Source organism: Lepisma saccharinum, chromosome 7 (assembly GCF_977018435.1).
Source record: "Lepisma saccharinum chromosome 7, izLepSacc3.1, whole genome shotgun sequence".
Lineage (NCBI taxonomy): Eukaryota > Metazoa > Arthropoda > Insecta > Zygentoma > Lepismatidae > Lepisma > Lepisma saccharinum.
Genome location: NC_139235.1, coordinates 98,146,825 through 98,166,379, shown reverse-complemented (window position 1 = coordinate 98,166,379; position 19,555 = coordinate 98,146,825). Strand labels below are relative to the sequence as shown.

At 38.4% G+C, this 19,555-nt stretch overlaps 1 protein-coding gene across 1 annotated transcript in view; it reads left to right on the top strand.

Annotated features, from left to right (window-relative positions):
• Positions 1-19,555, top strand: part of LOC145990065 (cilia- and flagella-associated protein 52) — a 72,197-nt gene that overhangs the window by 14,669 nt on the left and 37,973 nt on the right. Inside the window, exons 4-9 of the mRNA XM_083125721.1 lie at positions 1,603-1,790; positions 2,569-2,746; positions 4,998-5,152; positions 6,460-6,629; positions 13,679-13,827; positions 14,282-14,427. Of these exons, the coding sequence (XP_082981847.1) occupies positions 1,603-1,790; positions 2,569-2,746; positions 4,998-5,152; positions 6,460-6,629; positions 13,679-13,827; positions 14,282-14,427 (986 nt within the window). The remainder of the gene's footprint in view (positions 1-1,602; positions 1,791-2,568; positions 2,747-4,997; positions 5,153-6,459; positions 6,630-13,678; positions 13,828-14,281; positions 14,428-19,555) is intronic.

Sequence of the window (19,555 nt, the reverse complement as noted above, 5' to 3'; positions counted from 1 at the left end):
AAATATACAAACTACTATGATGTTAAACAATAAATAGTGTCATTATCACTAAACTGTAAAAAGACATGCCAGCTGATATTTTTCAAACTATTATTAAAAAAATCTCCAAAATTCAGCTACAAAGATTACAAAAATATTTAAGTTACAATTGTAGAGTACATCCAGAATGTTTTATTTTCACTGGAAGAAAAGTTACTGAAATTATTATTAGTTTCATTAACACACTCAACATAGATTTCCATAGTAGGTACAGTGTCAGAAAAAGAAAAATGTATATTTACGTATATTCAAATATACATACATACTAGAAAAAGCATTTTTTTAAAGAAAATTAAAAATCGATTTAAATTTACAGAATCAATAAAAATGATCAAGATTTTTATCCACCGTGCCCACATAAAATTGAATGATATCAAATTTAAATGTTTGATGAAGATCCGGAATAATCCATTTGCCTCCACAATTAATGTAGTATGTAACTAGAAAAATTAAACTGCATATTTAGACGTTTATATTATAAAATAAGGGTGTGCAGATTATACTTATATATGCACAGAAAATGTAACAAAATGGTGGAATTTTGCACTAACAGGATATTTTTAGAGATACTGAAGTGATAAAATTGTTGGTAATTTACTTATAAACTAATTTAGCTGTATGAATAGTGTAAGCCGAGTCCAAGATCTGGACTTTCTCTTTCACTACAACACATGGTCCTAGGCTATGGAGGAAGAGAGAAGACTATGCTTGCTAATATGAGAGTGAGTCAAATTAAAACCTTAAAAAAATTAAAAATTAATTAAATTGTTAAAAATTGTAGCGCAGACTCTATACAGCTTAAATTCACATAAGATATCAACTGTTATTTACAAAACGACCTGAAAGGTGCAACACTGATCAAGTGAGTTTCAAAGAGACATTTTTTGTAATTTTTAAAGATGTACTCATGGCCGATATATAGGCCCTCTCCCATCTTTTGCGAACAGAGGTGTTGGCTGGTTGGGGTAGGAGATGGATAATCGCTACCCGGAAGCAGTCGTTGAAACTGATGTTGTGGTGATTGGTGTGGACGGCAACAGTGAAGTCCAGGTTGTGGGTGGAGGAGCGGTGGTTATTGATGCGGAGGTTGAGGGCCGTTGATGTTTCCCCCTTGGGCCATGAGTGCAACCACTCACTCCACCTGGCCTGAACAAGGCCACCCAGTAATGCCCATCCCTCACCCACCGTCCCTCCCAAGCCATCCCATCCCTCCCAGCTCATCCCACACACTCACAGTTTACGACGAGCCTGGTGACGAAACAGTGTTTTTTTCGTTCTACGCACCACTTCTTCTTCGATGGGAACCTGGCAACTCTGCAGGACCCCAACTTCCGGTTCCGTCTCTTTCTCCTCACACCGATGATGCTACGAAGTTAGCGAAAATTTTGAATTTTTCTACTGTCCGGTGAGTGTTTCCTTTTACCTTCTTTGATTTTTACTTAGCCCTATTGGCCCTACTTGCTTTTATCCATATATATATATATATATTAGTTGAAACGAGTAGAGTAGCGATCCATCCCTATTGTTTCTGCATTGTAGCCGTCAATTATTCCACCATTTTAGGAAGTGCTGCCAGCCGTGGGACATCTGGGTTCGCGTCGTGCATTGCAGCAACCAACACCAGGGAGTACTACATGATCACAGCTGGCGAAGACACTTTGAGAGTCTGGGTGGCTGACATAGAGAACCGGAAGATTAATCCTCTGGACGTTAGCTTCAAGAAGCTGAAGAGGGTGATACGCTGCATGGTTGTAAGTCGTGTCAGACAGGCACATATCTAGAAATACATTATTATATTTAATGAAATTGATTAATTGAGTTGGTGTTTTAAGTCCAGTTAATGCACAGTAAGGCTAATTGGGACTGGACCTACAGTTTAAAGTAGGATCCAAACCACTATGTGCCTCCTCCGGATATTGAACCCAGGACCCGTTGATTGCAAGGCAACAACTGCACCATCGGGGAGGCCCTTTAATTAAATTGAAATAATATTAATTATGTAAATTAATTAATATTGTATTGTTATTATTACATGAATAGATATAAAGACTGTATAGGAATAAAGATATAACAACACGTAATCATTATGTATCTTAGGTGTAGTCAAGATCGCCAAAATTTGTATAAAAACAACTGCCCTGTCAAGGAAACTAATGTCGAATGTATAAAAAGTTTAATATTTATTGAATAATAAGAAAGGACATTAGATTCAAAAAAGTAAAGGTCGTGATTAATATGTAATGCATATTATCACAAGTAGTAGTGTGCATAACTCTTTGGAACTATCCTTCAAAGACATATGACCCAATTTCTTGCCTTCCAGTACCTTCGGCAGAAATAAATAACCATCAGTTATATTACAAATGATAAACAAGTATATTTAGATTATTTATTTTAGTACATGTTAAGTCTTCAAGACTTACTTTAACCCTGTATATCGTCTAGAATAAATTAATGGTAACTGTAAGTCAGTTACTTTTTAAAGGTAGCTTTCCATATGCTGATGTATACATGCTATATCATTCTTAGGTGGATCCTGAAGATCGTTTCTTGTACTGTGGAACAACATCTGGTGACATAATCAAAGTGCAACTCAACTTCCACCCTGATCCATCCGTAGAGAGCAACAGGCTGCCAACAATTGCTTTCTGCATGGGCAAGTTTATCAGCAGGAAGAAGCCAATTGAAGTTGGGCGATACAGTCTTGGTAGGCTATTATTATTATTATTTACATGTGTGTGTCATCAATAGAGCCCGGAAGTTTGGCAAAATGCCTCTTTTTATCTACTGCATATATTGATAAAATTTTTGCGGATATACGTTTTTTATGTTGTTTCGAATGTTTTAGAAGCCTTTTCATTTTGCCTATTTTGCCTATTTGGGACCCCACTGCCTATTTTTAATTATAATGCCCTTTTTTGCCTTTTTCAATGAAATTTGAACATTTTTTAAAAAAAATGTGTAAATAAATTATTTTTCTCCCAAAAAACGTTGTTGGCATTTAGTTTTCTTCCGTTTATTATGTGAATAATTTTTGCCTTATTTAAGTAATATTGAACTCACGTATGTTTCAACATTGCTGAAGGAGAAAAGTGTGTTAAAAAAAAAATAGTATTTCATGCTGAGTTAAGATATTGCCTTTCCGTTAACATGTCCTTGTGAATGACTGACTGCTGAAAACCTGTTGCAGAACACCTGCACAATTACGTCATTACGTCAGAATGCTCGTCATTTCTTCTCACGTCAGAACAACTAGAGAGAGCCAATGATTGGTCAATAGTTCAGTTATTCTCAAATTCCCTACTTCTGCTCTGGCCAGATGGTGTAAATCATGATGACATGTTACTTTTTATCAGTTGTGCAGCTCCCTATATAAAGAAGGCTGCCATAGCATTGAAAATTCTCTTCCCGAACATGCTTCATAACACATGTGTAGCCCACGCAATGCACAAAATTGCCGAAAAAGTTAGTGTGTTGCACCCAGAAGTGGACAGGTTGATTTCGAACACAAAGAAGATATTTCTGAAATCTCCCTCTCGAACCCGAACATTTCAGGAAGTTGCACCTGAGCTTAGTTCACCTCCGCAACCAGTCTTAATGAGATGGGGAACCTGGATATCAGCAGCTATATATTATGCTAACCACCTTGAAAAAATCAGTGAGGTGATCGATGCTCTTCCAGAAAATAAAGCGGCTTTAATTCGTGAAGTGAAAAAACCCCTGTGCTATTCAGAACTGAAGAATGAACTGTCATTTATTTTTGCACATTATGGTGCATTGCCAGAGACAATTACAAAGCTAGAAAAAAGAGGTGAGACTCTTGTAGCATCCATGAAAATCTTCGAGGAATCTATGCAGCAGATGATGGAAGTGTCAGGAGAAAAGGGGTCAGCTGTTGTGGAAAAGTGCAAATGGGTAGTGAGTGCAAATGATGACTTGAAACAATTGAAAACAATTTGTGATATTCTAAAAGATGAAAATGCTGTTATCGAAATGAGTCCAGCTACATTTGCTTGTTTTATGTATGCTTCATTAACATTTTGCCAGAAATTATAGATAAAAGTAAGTGACTTTCAAATGTGCCTTTTTCAGTTTATTTTGCCTTTTTTCCCATTTTTAGTGCCTATTTTCCACATTATAATGCCTTTTTGCCTGCCTATTTTAACGAAAATAAATGCCTGAACTTCCGGGCTCTAGTCATCAATAAAGAGCAAAATAGCATCACACTTATTTACAGGAATGAAGAGAAGTTGATTTTTCCCATGTTGTTCCAAAATTGTCATTAAATTGTTCGGGCCTGTGTTATCAACACCATGCTGTTGTTCCATCTAGCTTCATGAGTAAGGGTTAGACATGAAATGAAAATTATATTTTATCTCTTTAACAATGAAATAGATACACATTATGCTCCTTGTGTGTATTTTTTTTATTGCCTCAGTATTTTAATACCCATTTTTTTTGAGTGCCACAAAAATACTTAATCAATATTTAAGAAACAGAAAATGGTTGCATTTAATCAATTAGGTTTTTTTTAGAAGCAACTAACAAAGAGAGTGTGAAAGTTTTCTATTGATCTTGTGTGAGAGACATATTTTATACATTATATATTTTCTTAGCTATTGTATAATAACTATCTTTTAGCCAGAAAAACACATATTTTTACACTTAAAATATTTTTGTTTTTTATGTGTTGTGTTATCATGAAAGTAAACTTATCTTGTATTGCGATATAATTTGCCAGTAACATACCCAAAGGGAAGTAGTATTTTTGTTGCCATTTACAGTTTAATTTTCTTTTATCATACTTCATATTTAAACCTTGCATAATTCACTTGCTTTCCACTTACATTAAAATGAATACATTAGGGCTCAGGAATTGTTTTATTTTAATGACTACTTGATATCAAAATGGTTTCTATATTTTTACTGTTTAATTAAACTTACATTTTACATTTTAGGGGTGACCTGCCTAGTATTGCTGGAGAGTGGGTACCTCCTAGTTGGAGCTGGGGATGGGACAGTGGAGCTCGTGAAGCAGCTTAAGCCCCCAGAGAAGCATGCTGCTCCAAGCAAGGCCGAGCTCAAATGTCCTTCAGATCCTATGCTTTCTGCTGTAAGTAAACTTTAGCCTCTCTACTGAAAACTGACGGTAAGGTACCCCTGTGCATGTGCACACATGCCAGGAAGGCATATGAGGTGATGTGGAGGTAGAGCTCCACATGATCTCGGCCATAGTTGGGATGATGTGTTCAGCATCATGCCTGCTGCCTTCAATCCCCCGGGTTGCCCCAGAGTACCCATTTATACAAGGTTGGGTGTGCCTCAGAAACAGGAAAATGACTGATCCAGATCACCTGCCGTGGGATTCGAACCTGGGTCTTCCACATTGTAGCCAGATGCTCTACCAACTGAGCTACCGCTGCTCCGAAAAACTGATGGATGAAATTTAAACTTGAAATCCTCACTCACACACTCTCTCTCACCAGTATTCGGTCAGTTACCTTACCAACTTTGGTCTCCCTATATGTGTGTTCTTCTGACTTGTGTTGATGCAAGGTCAGCTTCACATCTTACAAGGTGAATTGAAAAAATAAGGGCTGATTGATTTTATCGAAGAAAAGAAGTCCAGCAACACTGTATTGGTGGTTACAAACATGTACATATCTACTTCATTTCTCAACAGTCACCATTATTTACCGTACAAATTTGGTACCGTTCAACACACTTTTCCATATCTTCTGCACAGAAGTTTGTTGCTTGGGAGTTCAACCAGGTGGTGCGGTTGCACTCATGGCTGATACGTAGGCCCTCTCCCATCTTTTGCGAACTGAGGTGTTGGCAGATTGGGGTAAGAGGTGGATCGCTACCCGGAAGCAGTCGTTGAAAGGAATGGTGGTTGGCATGGACAGCGACTGTGAAGTCCAGGTTGTGGGTGGAGGAGCGGTAGTTGTTGATTCTGAGGTTGAGGCCAGTTGATGTTTCCCCCAGGTAAAAGTCGCCACAGATGTTGAGGTGTGGCAGGTTCCTTTGGGGTGGAGGGTGAATTTGCCAGTGACTGTGTGCACCTGGAGGGTGTGAGGTGATGAGAATGGGGCAGGTTTTGCACCTAGGACGGTTGCATTTGTGGGCAGGGAGATGTCGGTTGTGTGGTGACGGAGTGTTGTGGAACAGGATGTTTTGGAGGTTGGAGGGGCATTTGAAAACAACTCTGGGCTTGTCAGAAAACTTGACGATGTTAGACTTTTTTTGCTTGCATGCCTGCATTTATGTTTTATTTCTATTATGCCTAATTAATATATAATAAATAAGAATTATTGCAGTAAACCAGATCAAATTTTCAGAATACACCACTGGTACCATGTTAGGATAATGTTCCAAGTTATACAATGTCAGTAATTAAGATTGTATCTTTTTCCATAGTTAAAAACTACTAATGTGAATGGAATAATAACAACTTTACAAATAACGGGTGACTCCGTTTTAATTGGAACAACAAAGTGTGAAATATACAAATTGAATATGGAGACTTTTCAACTGACATTGTTGGTAACATGCCATACATCAGCAGTTTTTGATGTAAGATATCCAAGGTAAGTTCGAGTTACAAATTTTAATTATTTTACCCTTTGTTACAAAAAAAATATTATTATTATTAACATTTGTATTTGATCAGCTGAAGAACTGTTACTGTTACCAGCTCCCTTCAATGATACATACATTGTCTGGAGGGTAAGAATATCCTTTCCTTCGTGTGTAGTCAGTTAGTCTTCAGATATGAATTCCTTTTTTAATCCTAGTTTTTAACTTGTTGCATGACTGTGTGATCAAACAAATTAATGATGGTAGATATAATTATGTAGGATTATATGGTCACCCTGTATGTGGAGATCATTTAGCTGTGAGAAAGGTATGTTCTCGTTGGATCCCACACAATTTGACAAAAACTCAAAAAGATGCTAGCGTGAATTGGTGCAAACAAATGCTCAATAAATGCAATCGTGGTGCTTCAAAAGACATATATAAGATTGTAACAGGTGACGAATCATAGATATATGCATATGAGCCGGAACGTAAACAGCAGTCGACTGTATGGGTGTTTCAAGATGAACCCAATCCAACAAAAGTTGTTCGCGCTCGAAGCACATCGAAACAAATGGTCGCTTGTTTTTTCGGGAAAACTGGTCATGTGGCAACTGTGCCTTTAGAGGAACGTAGAACGGTCAACTCTGAATGGTACACAACAATTTGTTTGCCAGAGGTCTTCGGTCAAATACGGAAAACAAACGCCGTCGGATCATTCTTCATCAAGACAATGCCAGCTGTCACACATATCGTCTAACAACCGACTTTATGAAAAGTCAAAAAATCGAATTGATGGGTCATCCGCCGTACAGTCCTGATTTGGCACCCAATGACTTCTTCTTGTTCCCGAATGTCAAGAATAAATTGCGTGGACAACGATTTTCGTCGGCTGAAGATGCCGTTGATGCGTTCAAAAACCATATTATGGAGGTGTCTCAAGAAGATTGGAAATACTGCTTTGACAAATGGTTCGAACTAATGCAAAAGTGTATTGACCATAAAGGAGAATACTTCGAAAAACAATAAAGCAGTTTTCAATGCCAAATTCCTGTTTTTTCATTGTTAGGCTCAAAATATAAATAGTGACCCTCGTATACCACTTCCAGGTCCTACAAACATCGCTTTGCGCCACTCCAACAGCCCTAGCTACAGCCCGTTGTGACATGCCAGTCTACAGTAGGGTGATGATCCTGGCCCTATCAAACTGCACTATCGTACGCCTAGGCATACCTTGCAAACAGCTGCACTCGCTTGCCTTCGCTAACTGGACACAAGAAACACCTACTTAACCTTCACCATCTACCATGGTACTACGCTCGAACACACACATCCGCTTACGAACTCCGGTAGTCGTCTGTGGTGAACGGTTTTGCACGTCAACTGCTTTACTTCGCACAATGAGCTCTGCTTCATCGTTTCTTGTCTGCTTCGGCATGTTGGGGACACTATTTTCATCACTTCTCGGGTGATGCAAAACTTTTTTGACTGTGTTTATAATCAACAACTTGCTGCTCGCTTTCTACCTCCGTGATTTTAAACAAATGAACAAGTGTGGAAACCACGTGACCTAGTCACCAACCATCTGTACTGCATGCTGTGTACTTGCGTCCTTCTGTTCTTGGTGCTTTCGAACTGTACTAAGTGACGTCACTTCCGCCAAGACCATACTTCAAGTCTGTACTTTGTACCTTTCGGACAGAGCCTCAGGCTCACCCAGCCTCAACTAAATGGGTACCTGGGGGGTAAAGGTGGCCAAAGTGTGGTGCTGATCACATCAGCAAAATGACTGAGATTGATAGAATGTGTGGGGCCCAACCCCCACATCCCCCTAGATATGCCTCATGGCATGGTGCAAAGTGGAGGAGGAACTTTACTACTTACTTACTACGTGACAAATAAGCTTTTCATAATATACTGATTTCAATGCAGAAAACATTTATAAATAAGTTTGGCAAAAGTACAACACAGACATTGAAACATAACTTGTTAGGGACCCAGGTCTGTAGCCAGAATTGATCTCTAGGAGGGAGGGGGGGGGGGCTCAACAGTTATCAGGGGGAGCTTTATGAACCAAGTCCATTTTCAAAAGTTGAACAGTATTATATGAAGGTAAATTATGTGTGTGGTGGTAGGAGTGGGGTGTTCATTAACCCATCCGCTTACCATTTAAATGCCACTTCAGAATCTGTAAAATACCATTTAATTTTCCTCTCCGCTCGCCGATTCTGCAGTGCTGAATTTAAATGTTAATTTCGTCTAATCTATTTACCATATCCACATGAAATTTTCTAATAGTGTAAAACATAGATTATAGTAAATGGGCAAAGAAGTATAATGGCATTACAAGTTGAAGAAACTTACCTAGTAGCAGGGGCAGCGCGTGCCTTTTCAGTCAGGCAGGGCACATTTTTCTTTTGGGTGGGGAGGGGGGGCAGTTTACCTCTATATTCCTCTTTAAGGTTTTTGAGGGGAGTTCCTTGATATGGGGTAAGTAAATTGTTCGAACAATTTGGAATAAAATTAACATTCTGATCAAGATATCTCTCCAAAGAGCATTAAACATTCACTACGTAGGATTACGAAAAATCAGCAACATATGGAACAAATTACATGAATAAAAAAAAAACTCGAATACTGACGTCGGAACCCTATACGCTTGCAGTAACTAAATTTTGGATAGATACTGGAATTATTAGAAAAATGTTACACTGCAGTTTCTCTTCCATTGTCAATGAATTGAAAGGCATAGATATTAAAGTTTCTACATGATTCAATGTCATATTCACCAAGTATCCACTAATATCAATGACTAACTAGGAAGATGATGCAGCGTTAAGTTCAGTTACAACACTTTACATTGGCCATGTACCCCCAAAAAGTTCGTTTATACTTACGAAGATATTCTGCATGTCAAGTTGCTGGAACACAGACACAATTACACAAATAAATAAACACGTACAGTAACTATAAAATCGCGAAAAACTAATTATTTCATAAGCGACCAATACGCACAGACGGAACGCAACGCAAACTCACACACTAACTCAAATCCAAATCCGTATTACAATGGGAAGAAAGGAGGATCTTTTTAAAAATACGAGGGACTAGTTTGTGCAATAAAAAGTGTTGTCAACTTTTCAGGTCGCCGGAACAAGTGCGAAGAAAAGCATTCGAGGGATTTTTTTCTATCTTATTACTGCAGGCTGGAAGAACGAATGAACTGCCTGCCAAGCGTTGGAAACACTGAACGGTGAAGGAGGCAAATATGAATGGGCAGGGCACCTCGTTCACTGCCCAGAGACGGCTACGAATTTTGCGCTTTTCCATTGTGAGGGAACCGTCCCTTGCCTATGCTGTAAATGTTTGGATCAGTCAGTGACGTCACGTCTCCGGGGCAGAGCCGAGATTGGACTCTGTCCAACAGGACGGAGAAATATATTAACCTCGCACAGGGTGCATACCCTGTAAGTCTGGTTGCAGCAACGTAGGGGTTGAGGGAAAAAATATTTACGCGTATATACCGATCGTGTCTTCAGATGAACTTTTTATGTTAACATTGTTGTGGGGCAGTGCCCTAGTTGCCCTTTATGTAGCATCGCCACTGCCTAGTAGTGGTGTTTTGTGTGATATCCCTTGAAGCATTCAGGCATATGTAGTGCAACCTTTCACTTCTCACATTCCCATCTACTGCTGGACTTATTGTTGTGGGCTGAACAAACTTTACACTGCCTTGATGGGTGGGTTTTGTTTCACAGGATTTGGAGGGATGTGCTGAGGAAAATGAGCCCAGTTGGCACTCTGAAGTCTTAGGGGAGGTATCACTTGACGGGTGTCCTCTTCATGCGTATTCAGGTAGTTCAAGTTTCAAACATTTGTTTCACCACTAACAGCCTGAACTCATTGTACTTCAGATTTTTCACATGTGTAATCTTTCTGTACGTGACATAAGAATTATACAATGTCAAGTCTAGCATGTAGAAAAATATCTTCTTGTAGGCCTTTAGGTAACGGTGCATAATTGGGAATGAGGCTCGTTGCTGGTCCATCTTGTCCACCCCACCCATACCCTTGTTGTACTCAATAACAGCTTTTGGCTTTTGTATAGGTTTCTTTGTTATTCTGTCTATTTTACGTGTGTTAGTCATGTAAATATCATCATGGATTGTAGACAACATTGATACTGGCTGGCTGTACGTTGCAGTTGCTTCACCTTTCTTTAGTTGCAGAGTTTTTAATTCTTTAGGAATCTTTTTCCTGTTGAGATGAACTGTACCCAAAACATTTGTATCTGCAGCTAACAATTTATCACAAAGTGTTGGGGAGTTGTATCAGTTGTCTAGGTACAATGTGTAACCTTTGTGAAGCAAGGGTTCCATCCATTGAAGTACAATTATTTCATGCTCAGGTAATTTTTCTTGGGAGACTTTTTTACCTGTATATATTTGAAACTCGCAGCAGTAACCACTGGAAGACTCGCATACTTTATAATATTTTATGCCGAATCTAGCTCTCTTGCTGGAATTGTATTGTACCGTGCGTCCATTTCGATCTTCAGCCGAGAGATCGGGAGAAGCGTGGCGGGCGGCGCTGACGGAGATGCCGACATTTGCGGCCTGTAATGCCTGCTTATTTTTATGGACATATGCAGACATTTATATAAATATTGCAAAACGAGCACTAACCTGTGTTATGAGATTTGTTCAAACTGATATCCACCAAGTGCCAAGTGTGTAGACTTTCGGGGAGAATACGTTGAATAGCCTGAAACTTTCGTGCCTGTAGCTAAAGTCGTTCTGGGTCGGGCCAAGAACTTATCAGCCCCCCTCGTAACGTGAACCTTGCGGCTGGCATTCCAATCCTCTCACTGACACAACACACATACACACTGCAATAACACAAACAAGTAACGGCAAGTAACCAATAATAACACTCTTGCGCACAGTACGAAATTAACACGCTCTTGGTTTACATCTGCTCGCCACTATATTCAGAGCTCTGTCGCGAAGGAACAAAAACCTCGAGCTCGGAGATTTCGGATTGCAAGAAAGCTCACGAACACCATTGACTTTTAACGGTTTCGTCTACAGCGTAATCTTGATACAGTGTTGCACATTCGAAACCTCCAAACGATCCCCATCGGCACAAAACTCTTTCAAGGATATGAACTTAAGCAGGACGTTACTGGTCAAAACTATGATTAAAATGTTTTATTATCTGTGGCTCTTAACATCGTTTCTAAAGCGTATTTTTTTGTGTATATAAGGGCAGAACTTGGATGAATTACAGATGATAAATTATAACACAGGTTAGTGCTCGTTTTGCAATATTTATATCATTGTCTGCATATGTCCATAAACATAAGCGGGCATTACAGGCTGCAAATCTCGGCATCTCCGCCAGCGCCGCCCGCCAAGCTTCTCCCGATCTCTCGGCTGAAGATCGAAATGGACGCACTGTACAAACGAAAGCCTACCTCTGCATTTAATGAAATTTATTATTTAGGTACTCCATGGGTTTCCTAATCTTTCCTAATTTATCTCCAGGGCGAATATCATCATTATTTACAAAATGTAAAAAAAGTGCATAATCAACAAATGCTTTAAGGCATTACACTGGCAAAAAATGGTGTTTCAGTAATCTTTCTGGTGCTCCAGTAGTTTTGTAAACTTTCTTTCTTTACCTGCGACTGAAGAATACACAAACAAAAATATGCCTTTATCTCATCGGGAGTTGTTGGAAACCATTTTGCATCAATACTATTTGATTGAGCCTCACCATTTTCATCAAAATGTATATTGTTGGCATAAGAGTTTGTCTCAGCGCAAACACTTTCCCAAAAATCGTCTTTGAGGAATTTTTTAGCACCTCACATGCTGAAGGAGAAGCCCCTAAGGATCGCAAAACAACACGATTTACACCAGGCGTACCTGTAAATGGTATTTTCTTTGGTGGATCGTTTGGTGTACAAGTTTCTGACCATTTCTATTCGTCTTCTTTCTGTTTCTTGGCAACAGGTGTCACACCACCCTCACTTTCACCACACTCCCCATCACTTTCACCCTCTCCACTTTCACTGAAACTGGAAGACTGTGAGTCACTGTCATCATCATCACTAAATTAATCCACGTTTTCCTCTTCATCACTGCCAAAAAGCAAGTTTTCAATTGCCGCATCAGGAACCAGTCTCTTATTAGCCATGATTGCAACGAAGACAAAACACTATTTGTTTAAATGAAAAAATAATTTGCCTCAACTGCATGCAGCGGTATGAAACATTTAGCAGGACACTTTACAAAGCTTAAGACACAATCGGACTGCATACTGGTGCCATCTGTTGGGGAAAACATGAATTATAAGCCCAAACTTCACAACCCGTCGGAATGACGGCTAGGTGCATGCATGTGTCAGCTCAGACCGTCGATTTGACGACTAGGTAAGCAGATGGGTTAAGTTAATGTAGGACACAGAAAATGTAGAAATACGTTCAAATACATACAGTTTATTTTCAATATCTTGCACACACCCCTTCTTCCCACTCATAGCTGAAGCCGAGAGTATATTCTAATTTCTTCCCGTTACTTTGACTTTGCCTTCTAAATCAAATGAATGAATTTGATATCTGTTCTTTATATTCTGTGCATTTAACCTTTATCAAGTATTGAGCAAAATAATATATGCTGTGTACATTTTCATTAGTTACTGGAAATAAATTTTACGAAGTAGTTTCAACCAACTTCAGAGGGGGCCAGTGGTTATGCTGGGGTGGTTGAGCCCCCCCTTGGCCCCTGCCTGGCTACTGTCCTTTAAGGACTAAAGGAATGACAAGTCACATCATACTTATCTAGTAAAATAAAAAAAGTAGCCAACTGACAATATTGATATGCTATGTTCTATAGTAGATTTGTCTTACAAAGGGTTTATACAATTTTGTAAAGTGGCATTGTGTTTAGAAATACAGGGTGTTCATAAATTACAAATGTAATGGTACCGGGACTTTATGAACACCCTGTATACCATGAAGGAAGGTATTTTGAAACTTGGTTTCTTGTGTGTCCAGTGATTACTCCAGAGTGTTTGCCACCTGTGGAAAGGAAGACATAAAGGTGTGGAATGCTGAGACATGTCAGGAGTTGTTGAGAATTACGGTGCCAAACTTCACATGCACTTGTATCGCCTTTAGTGCTGATGGGAAGTCCATTATTAGTGGTAAGTTCCATCTAGATGCTTTTTTGGTATGAATAGGTATGCCTATTTTGTTCTTGTGTTCGGATTCATCCACTTGCAGTACAGAATTAGGTTTCAGGACAATACCCTAGAGGCCGAAACACGCCCGCTCCAATAAAGGCGATTTTATTATTATTATTATTATTATTATACATAAAGTTTTTAGTGCCTATAATTGCCTATTTCAACTAAGCCTATTTTGGTTCTTAGTGCTTAAAATATTTCGTACGAGGAACAAAATAATGTTTCACCTGTGGAAAACATGGTTTTGCATTTTTGAAAATAGCTGTAAACCTGTAGAGAAATCAAGATAATATCCCATTGCCATTGTGACATTGTTGACTCTCCCACATATTAAAAAAATGCAAAAAACAATGAGTATGTTAATATTTGTACCATAGAGGGGTGTTGCAACCTTATTCATTATTGTTTATAGGCTGGAACGATGGCTCAATTAGGGCCCACACACCAGAAAAAGGACGCTGTATTTTTGAAATCTCCCAAGCTCATGTGAAAGGGGTTACGGCCATAGACATTTCACCAGATGGGAAACGCATTGTTAGCGGAGGAGGTGAAGGCCAGGTGAGGTGTTTTCATTATTTTTATGGCTCAAGTGATTTTTCTTGTCAGCATTTATTATTTGTCATCATAGAACTGTAAGCTAACGCAGCAATGGTGTATGTATTAACACACCAATGCCACAAAAAATATTGCAGAACTGTGTCGACAACATGAAAAACTTTACTAAAACAGACATGTAGCAGACGAATTGTTAGTTCTTCTCCATCAGTCAGTGGGCAGCAATGCACATGCCACCCTTGCCCTAATAAGCTCGTGAGTTATTTTTCCCCCCTTCCAAAGAAGAAAACAAGTGGTTTTTGAATGTTGCTTATTTATTTAACAGAATTCCAAATACAATATCATTTTACATTGAGATGTAAGGTACATGTCTGTTTCAATCAAGATTTTTGTAACACTAATGTACACATATTTGTCATGTGCTGGGAAGTGTGCGTTATTATTACAGTGGAACCTTGATTTTACGTTCTTTAGGGGACCAAGCTGAAGAAACTTAAAATGCAGGAAAATGTAAAATCGAGGGAAGTTTTCTAACATTTTGCTATAGTGGGACCAAGAAGATTGAACATATAATGCAGGAAAATGTAAAATCTGGGAACGTAAAATCGGGGTTCCACTGTATTTATAAAATAAAGAAACAATAATTTGTGTCATGTTACTTACGATATTTTCACCATGACACAAAAAAACCAAATTTTGAACTCAACAAAATTAAAATAGAATTTTGTGTAATTAACAGTCAGAAAGAGTCATTAACAAAATAATATATGGAAACAACATAAAGATAGCAAGCATACGCATCATAATATCTGCTTCATGGGATGAGGTGATTCTCTCTGATACCTATATGGCTGCTTGAAAATTAAAACAGTTAAAAGTTGTTTAAAATACTCACTAATATTAGTGAGTCAGTGTTCCACTCCCAATTGTAAGCATCAATTTACCAGAGTTTTGCTTCAGAATCTTCGAGAATTATATCAGAATATTAAAAAACCTCTCATGAAAATAAAAATATATATATAAAATTCCACACAATCATCATCATCCTTTGTTGTTTCCTTCCTCTGGATGGGTCAGAATAGAAGTCAAGCCTCTCCATTTTTTTCTGGTCTTCCACCGCTCCTCTCTTTCCACGGTGTTCCAATCTTGTCCTGGCCTCCCCGATGGAGCAGTCGTCACCTTGTAATCAAGGGGTCCCAGGTTCGATTCCCGGTGGAGGCACATAGTGGTTCGGTTCCCACTTTAAACTGTAGGTCCAGTCCCAATTAGCCTTACTGTGCAGAGAGTGGACTTAAAACATGAAATTAATCAATCAATCAATCCAATCTTGTCTGCTTCTCCTAACACACTCCACTATCAGCTCCTTCCACCAACACCTTGATCTCCCCCTTGGTCGTATTCCCACTCCTTGTGCATTGTAAGCTCTTATTGGTAGTCTTTCTGCGCCCATCCTCTTCATGTGTCCTAACCATCTCATCTTCCACACAATATTGATGCAAATTAAATGGAAACATTGGATTTTGTATAATTTCCGGGATAATTAGAATGCGAAAGTCTTCCGTCCAATTTCTGCAGACCCCAGGAAACACCAAATTCCCAGAAAGTATTGGCAAATAAAGTTCTATATTTTCTAGTATTGATACATCGGTATGGCTCAGTCCTAGTATGCTTACTTCACTTAGTACTCTGGCAGTTTCTTTCTTTATACAGCATATTTGCAGAAGATACAATTAAACACACCTTATTACTAATTTTGTTGTTGTCTGTACATACAGTATTAGAGGTGCAAAAATTATATATGTACATGTGTATATGGATTTTCTAATAATTAATGAAATCATTTTGTCTCCCCCTCCCTCCCTCCCTCCCCCCCCCCCTCTCTAACTTAAAATTGTGATTCCAATGTAGATTTGTAATCCTACAAATAGCCTAATTTTTATGTACCATAAATTGCATTATCCAACTGAGCAGAAAATTAATGTTTGGAGCATTTTTTTCACTTATCAAAAGATCCATGATACCGTGTTCTTCAGTAGCTTCATAATATTTTCAGCTACACACAAGGTATAATTTAATTGCTCTTTTGTTATCATTTATTTATTTATTTATTATCTCAGAGTTTCAGATAAAGTCTTATTTAGCCATTTTACACTGAAACAACACAAAGTAGAAACAAAAAATAACAAGATGGGATAGATTTACATGTTCTTGGTCAGTAATACATAAAAATTACGTTTTGGAAGGAAAATATCTACATCCAGGGGAAGTTAGTTGTAGATTTCTGGCAGCCTGTAAAACAAGAAGCGTTGTAGAAGGGATAGCCTAGTGGTCGGGTTGTGGAAGAGTGGAGGTTGCACGTTGCTTTTGGGGTACCCTAAGTGTGAATTCACTGATTACGAGATCTGTTCTGATTTTGCCATTTATTATCTTGTATAAAAATTTCAGTAAATACCATACTAACTAACTAACTCTCTATCATTCTTAAACCTGAAGGTTTATGTATGCATAAACGCAAGCCTTCCATCTGTTCCTATCCTGCGCAAAATCAATCCAATCTTTTCCATCCTTATCTATTTCCTTTAGTTCCATCTCAGCGTTATCCCTCCATCTTCGTCTTGGCCTTCCTACTGGTCTTTTACCATCAGGTTTCCCAACAAGAATCCGGTAAAGTCTTCTTGATTTAATAATTCTAATAATGTTCGGACATGAATACAAATTATGTAGTTCTAAATTATTATGAAAAAATTATAAATATGCTGACCAAGGCAGTAATTTATTTTATTAAAAACATAAACTAAACGTAACGTTTCAACCTTCTAGCAAGGTCTTCATCAGACTCTGTATCAAGTACAAAAGTAACAAGATACCAAAAACAGGGCATTATATACACAAAACAATACTCCCTCCAGACTAATAGAAAGTTGTTTTGGAACTTTCTCGCAGGTGGCTTTCACTATACTTTCACCTAAAAGCGAAAAATATATACTTTCATATAGAATGTGGATTGGGCTTTATATATCACGCTCTTTTTCCTTCATTTTCTTCCTTCTCCTCTCCTCTTTCTCTCTTGTCCTTTCCACTCTTTCTAACACTTTCTTCCATTCTTTGTTTAACTTCAGTCCCCCATTCCAGTTCATTGTGTCTTCTTCACCTTTCTTCTCTATTTCCTTGGCTTCCTTCCATTTTCTCACTAGCATTCTCTTCTCCCTTCCTATCTGCTTAGCCTCATCCCACTCTATGTCATGTCCTGTTTCTCTCGTGTGTTTAAATATCGCATTTCTCTCTCTCTTGAGTCGTACATCATCCCTATGTTGTTTCAACCTATCTTTCAGCCTCTTTTTCGTTTCTCCTATGTACACACTCTGACATTCTTTACATTTTACTTCGTAGATAATCCCTTCCTCTTCCTCTTCTCTGTTTTCCTTTTTCTTGTTTGAATTCTTCGCTATTCCTAAGATGCTTCTCCCTCCCTTCCTGTAAGTTTTAATGCCCGCTTTCCTAAGCACTTTGCATATCTTTTCTGTGGTCTCCTCCATACTCCTTATTCCAAACCACCTCTCTTTTTCTTTCTCTTCATCTTTTTCTTTCTCTTCCAATTCTCCCCTTCCTCTTTTCTTCCTTCTTCTGTTTATGTCCAGTCTATCCTGCTTCTCATAGCCATTCTTTTCCAGCTGTTTCCATAGGCTATTTATTTTGCCTTCTTTTTCACATTCCTTCGTGCATATTTTCGTTATTCTGTCCTCCATATTCTTTATGAAATTTCTTTTTGTCACCTCACTTACATCACTTCTTTTGTGGCAGAATACCCCTGCTGCACACTTCTTCTGATGCCAAGCGGTTTCAATTTCTTCTCCTCTCTTCCTTTTCATCAATATATCAAGGTAGCTTAACTTGCCTTCTTCTTCTATTTCAAGTTCCAATAAAATCCCTCTTTCTTCATCTTGTATTTCTTTAGCAAAAATGTCAAGCTGCCTCTTTGTTCCCTTCCATATGCCAAAACAATCGTCCACATATCTGCAAAACAAAATTATTTTGTCACCTCCTTTTTCTATCACTTTCTTTTCCCATTCATTCATAACCAATTCAGCCAATGCTGGGCTTAGGCTAGAACCTATATTCAGTCCTTCACTCATTAACATTATTTTATCTCCCATTAATGAGTGAAGGACTGAATATAGGTAGGTTCTAGCCTAAGCCCAGCATTGGCTGAATTGGTTATGAATGAATGGGAAAAGAAAGTGATAGAAAAAGGAGGTGACAAAATAATTTTGTTTTGCAGATATGTGGACGATTGTTTTGGCATATGGAAGGGAACAAAGAGGCAGCTTGACATTTTTGCTAAAGAAATACAAGATGAAGAAAGAGGGATTTTATTGGAACTTGAAATAGAAGAAGAAGGCAAGTTAAGCTACCTTGATATATTGATGAAAAGGAAGAGAGGAGAAGAAATTGAAACCGCTTGGCATCAGAAGAAGTGTGCAGCAGGGGTATTCTGCCACAAAAGAAGTGATGTAAGTGAGGTGACAAAAAGAAATTTCATAAAGAATATGGAGGACAGAATAACGAAAATATGCACGAAGGAATGTGAAAAAGAAGGCAAAATAAATAGCCTATGGAAACAGCTGGAAAAGAATGGCTATGAGAAGCAGGATAGACTGGACATAAACAGAAGAAGGAAGAAAAGAGGAAGGGGAGAATTGGAAGAGAAAGAAAAAGATGAAGAGAAAGAAAAAGAGAGGTGGTTTGGAATAAGGAGTATGGAGGAGACCACAGAAAAGATATGCAAAGTGCTTAGGAAAGCGGGCATTAAAACTTACAGGAAGGGAGGGAGAAGCATCTTAGGAATAGCGAAGAATTCAAACAAGAAAAAGGAAAACAGAGAAGAGGAAGAGGAAGGGATTATCTACGAAGTAAAATGTAAAGAATGTCAGAGTGTGTACATAGGAGAAACGAAAAAGAGGCTGAAAGATAGGTTGAAACAACATAGGGATGATGTACGACTCAAGAGAGAGAGAAATGCGATATTTAAACACACGAGAGAAACAGGACATGACATAGAGTGGGATGAGGCTAAGCAGATAGGAAGGGAGAAGAGAATGCTAGTGAGAAAATGGAAGGAAGCCAAGGAAAT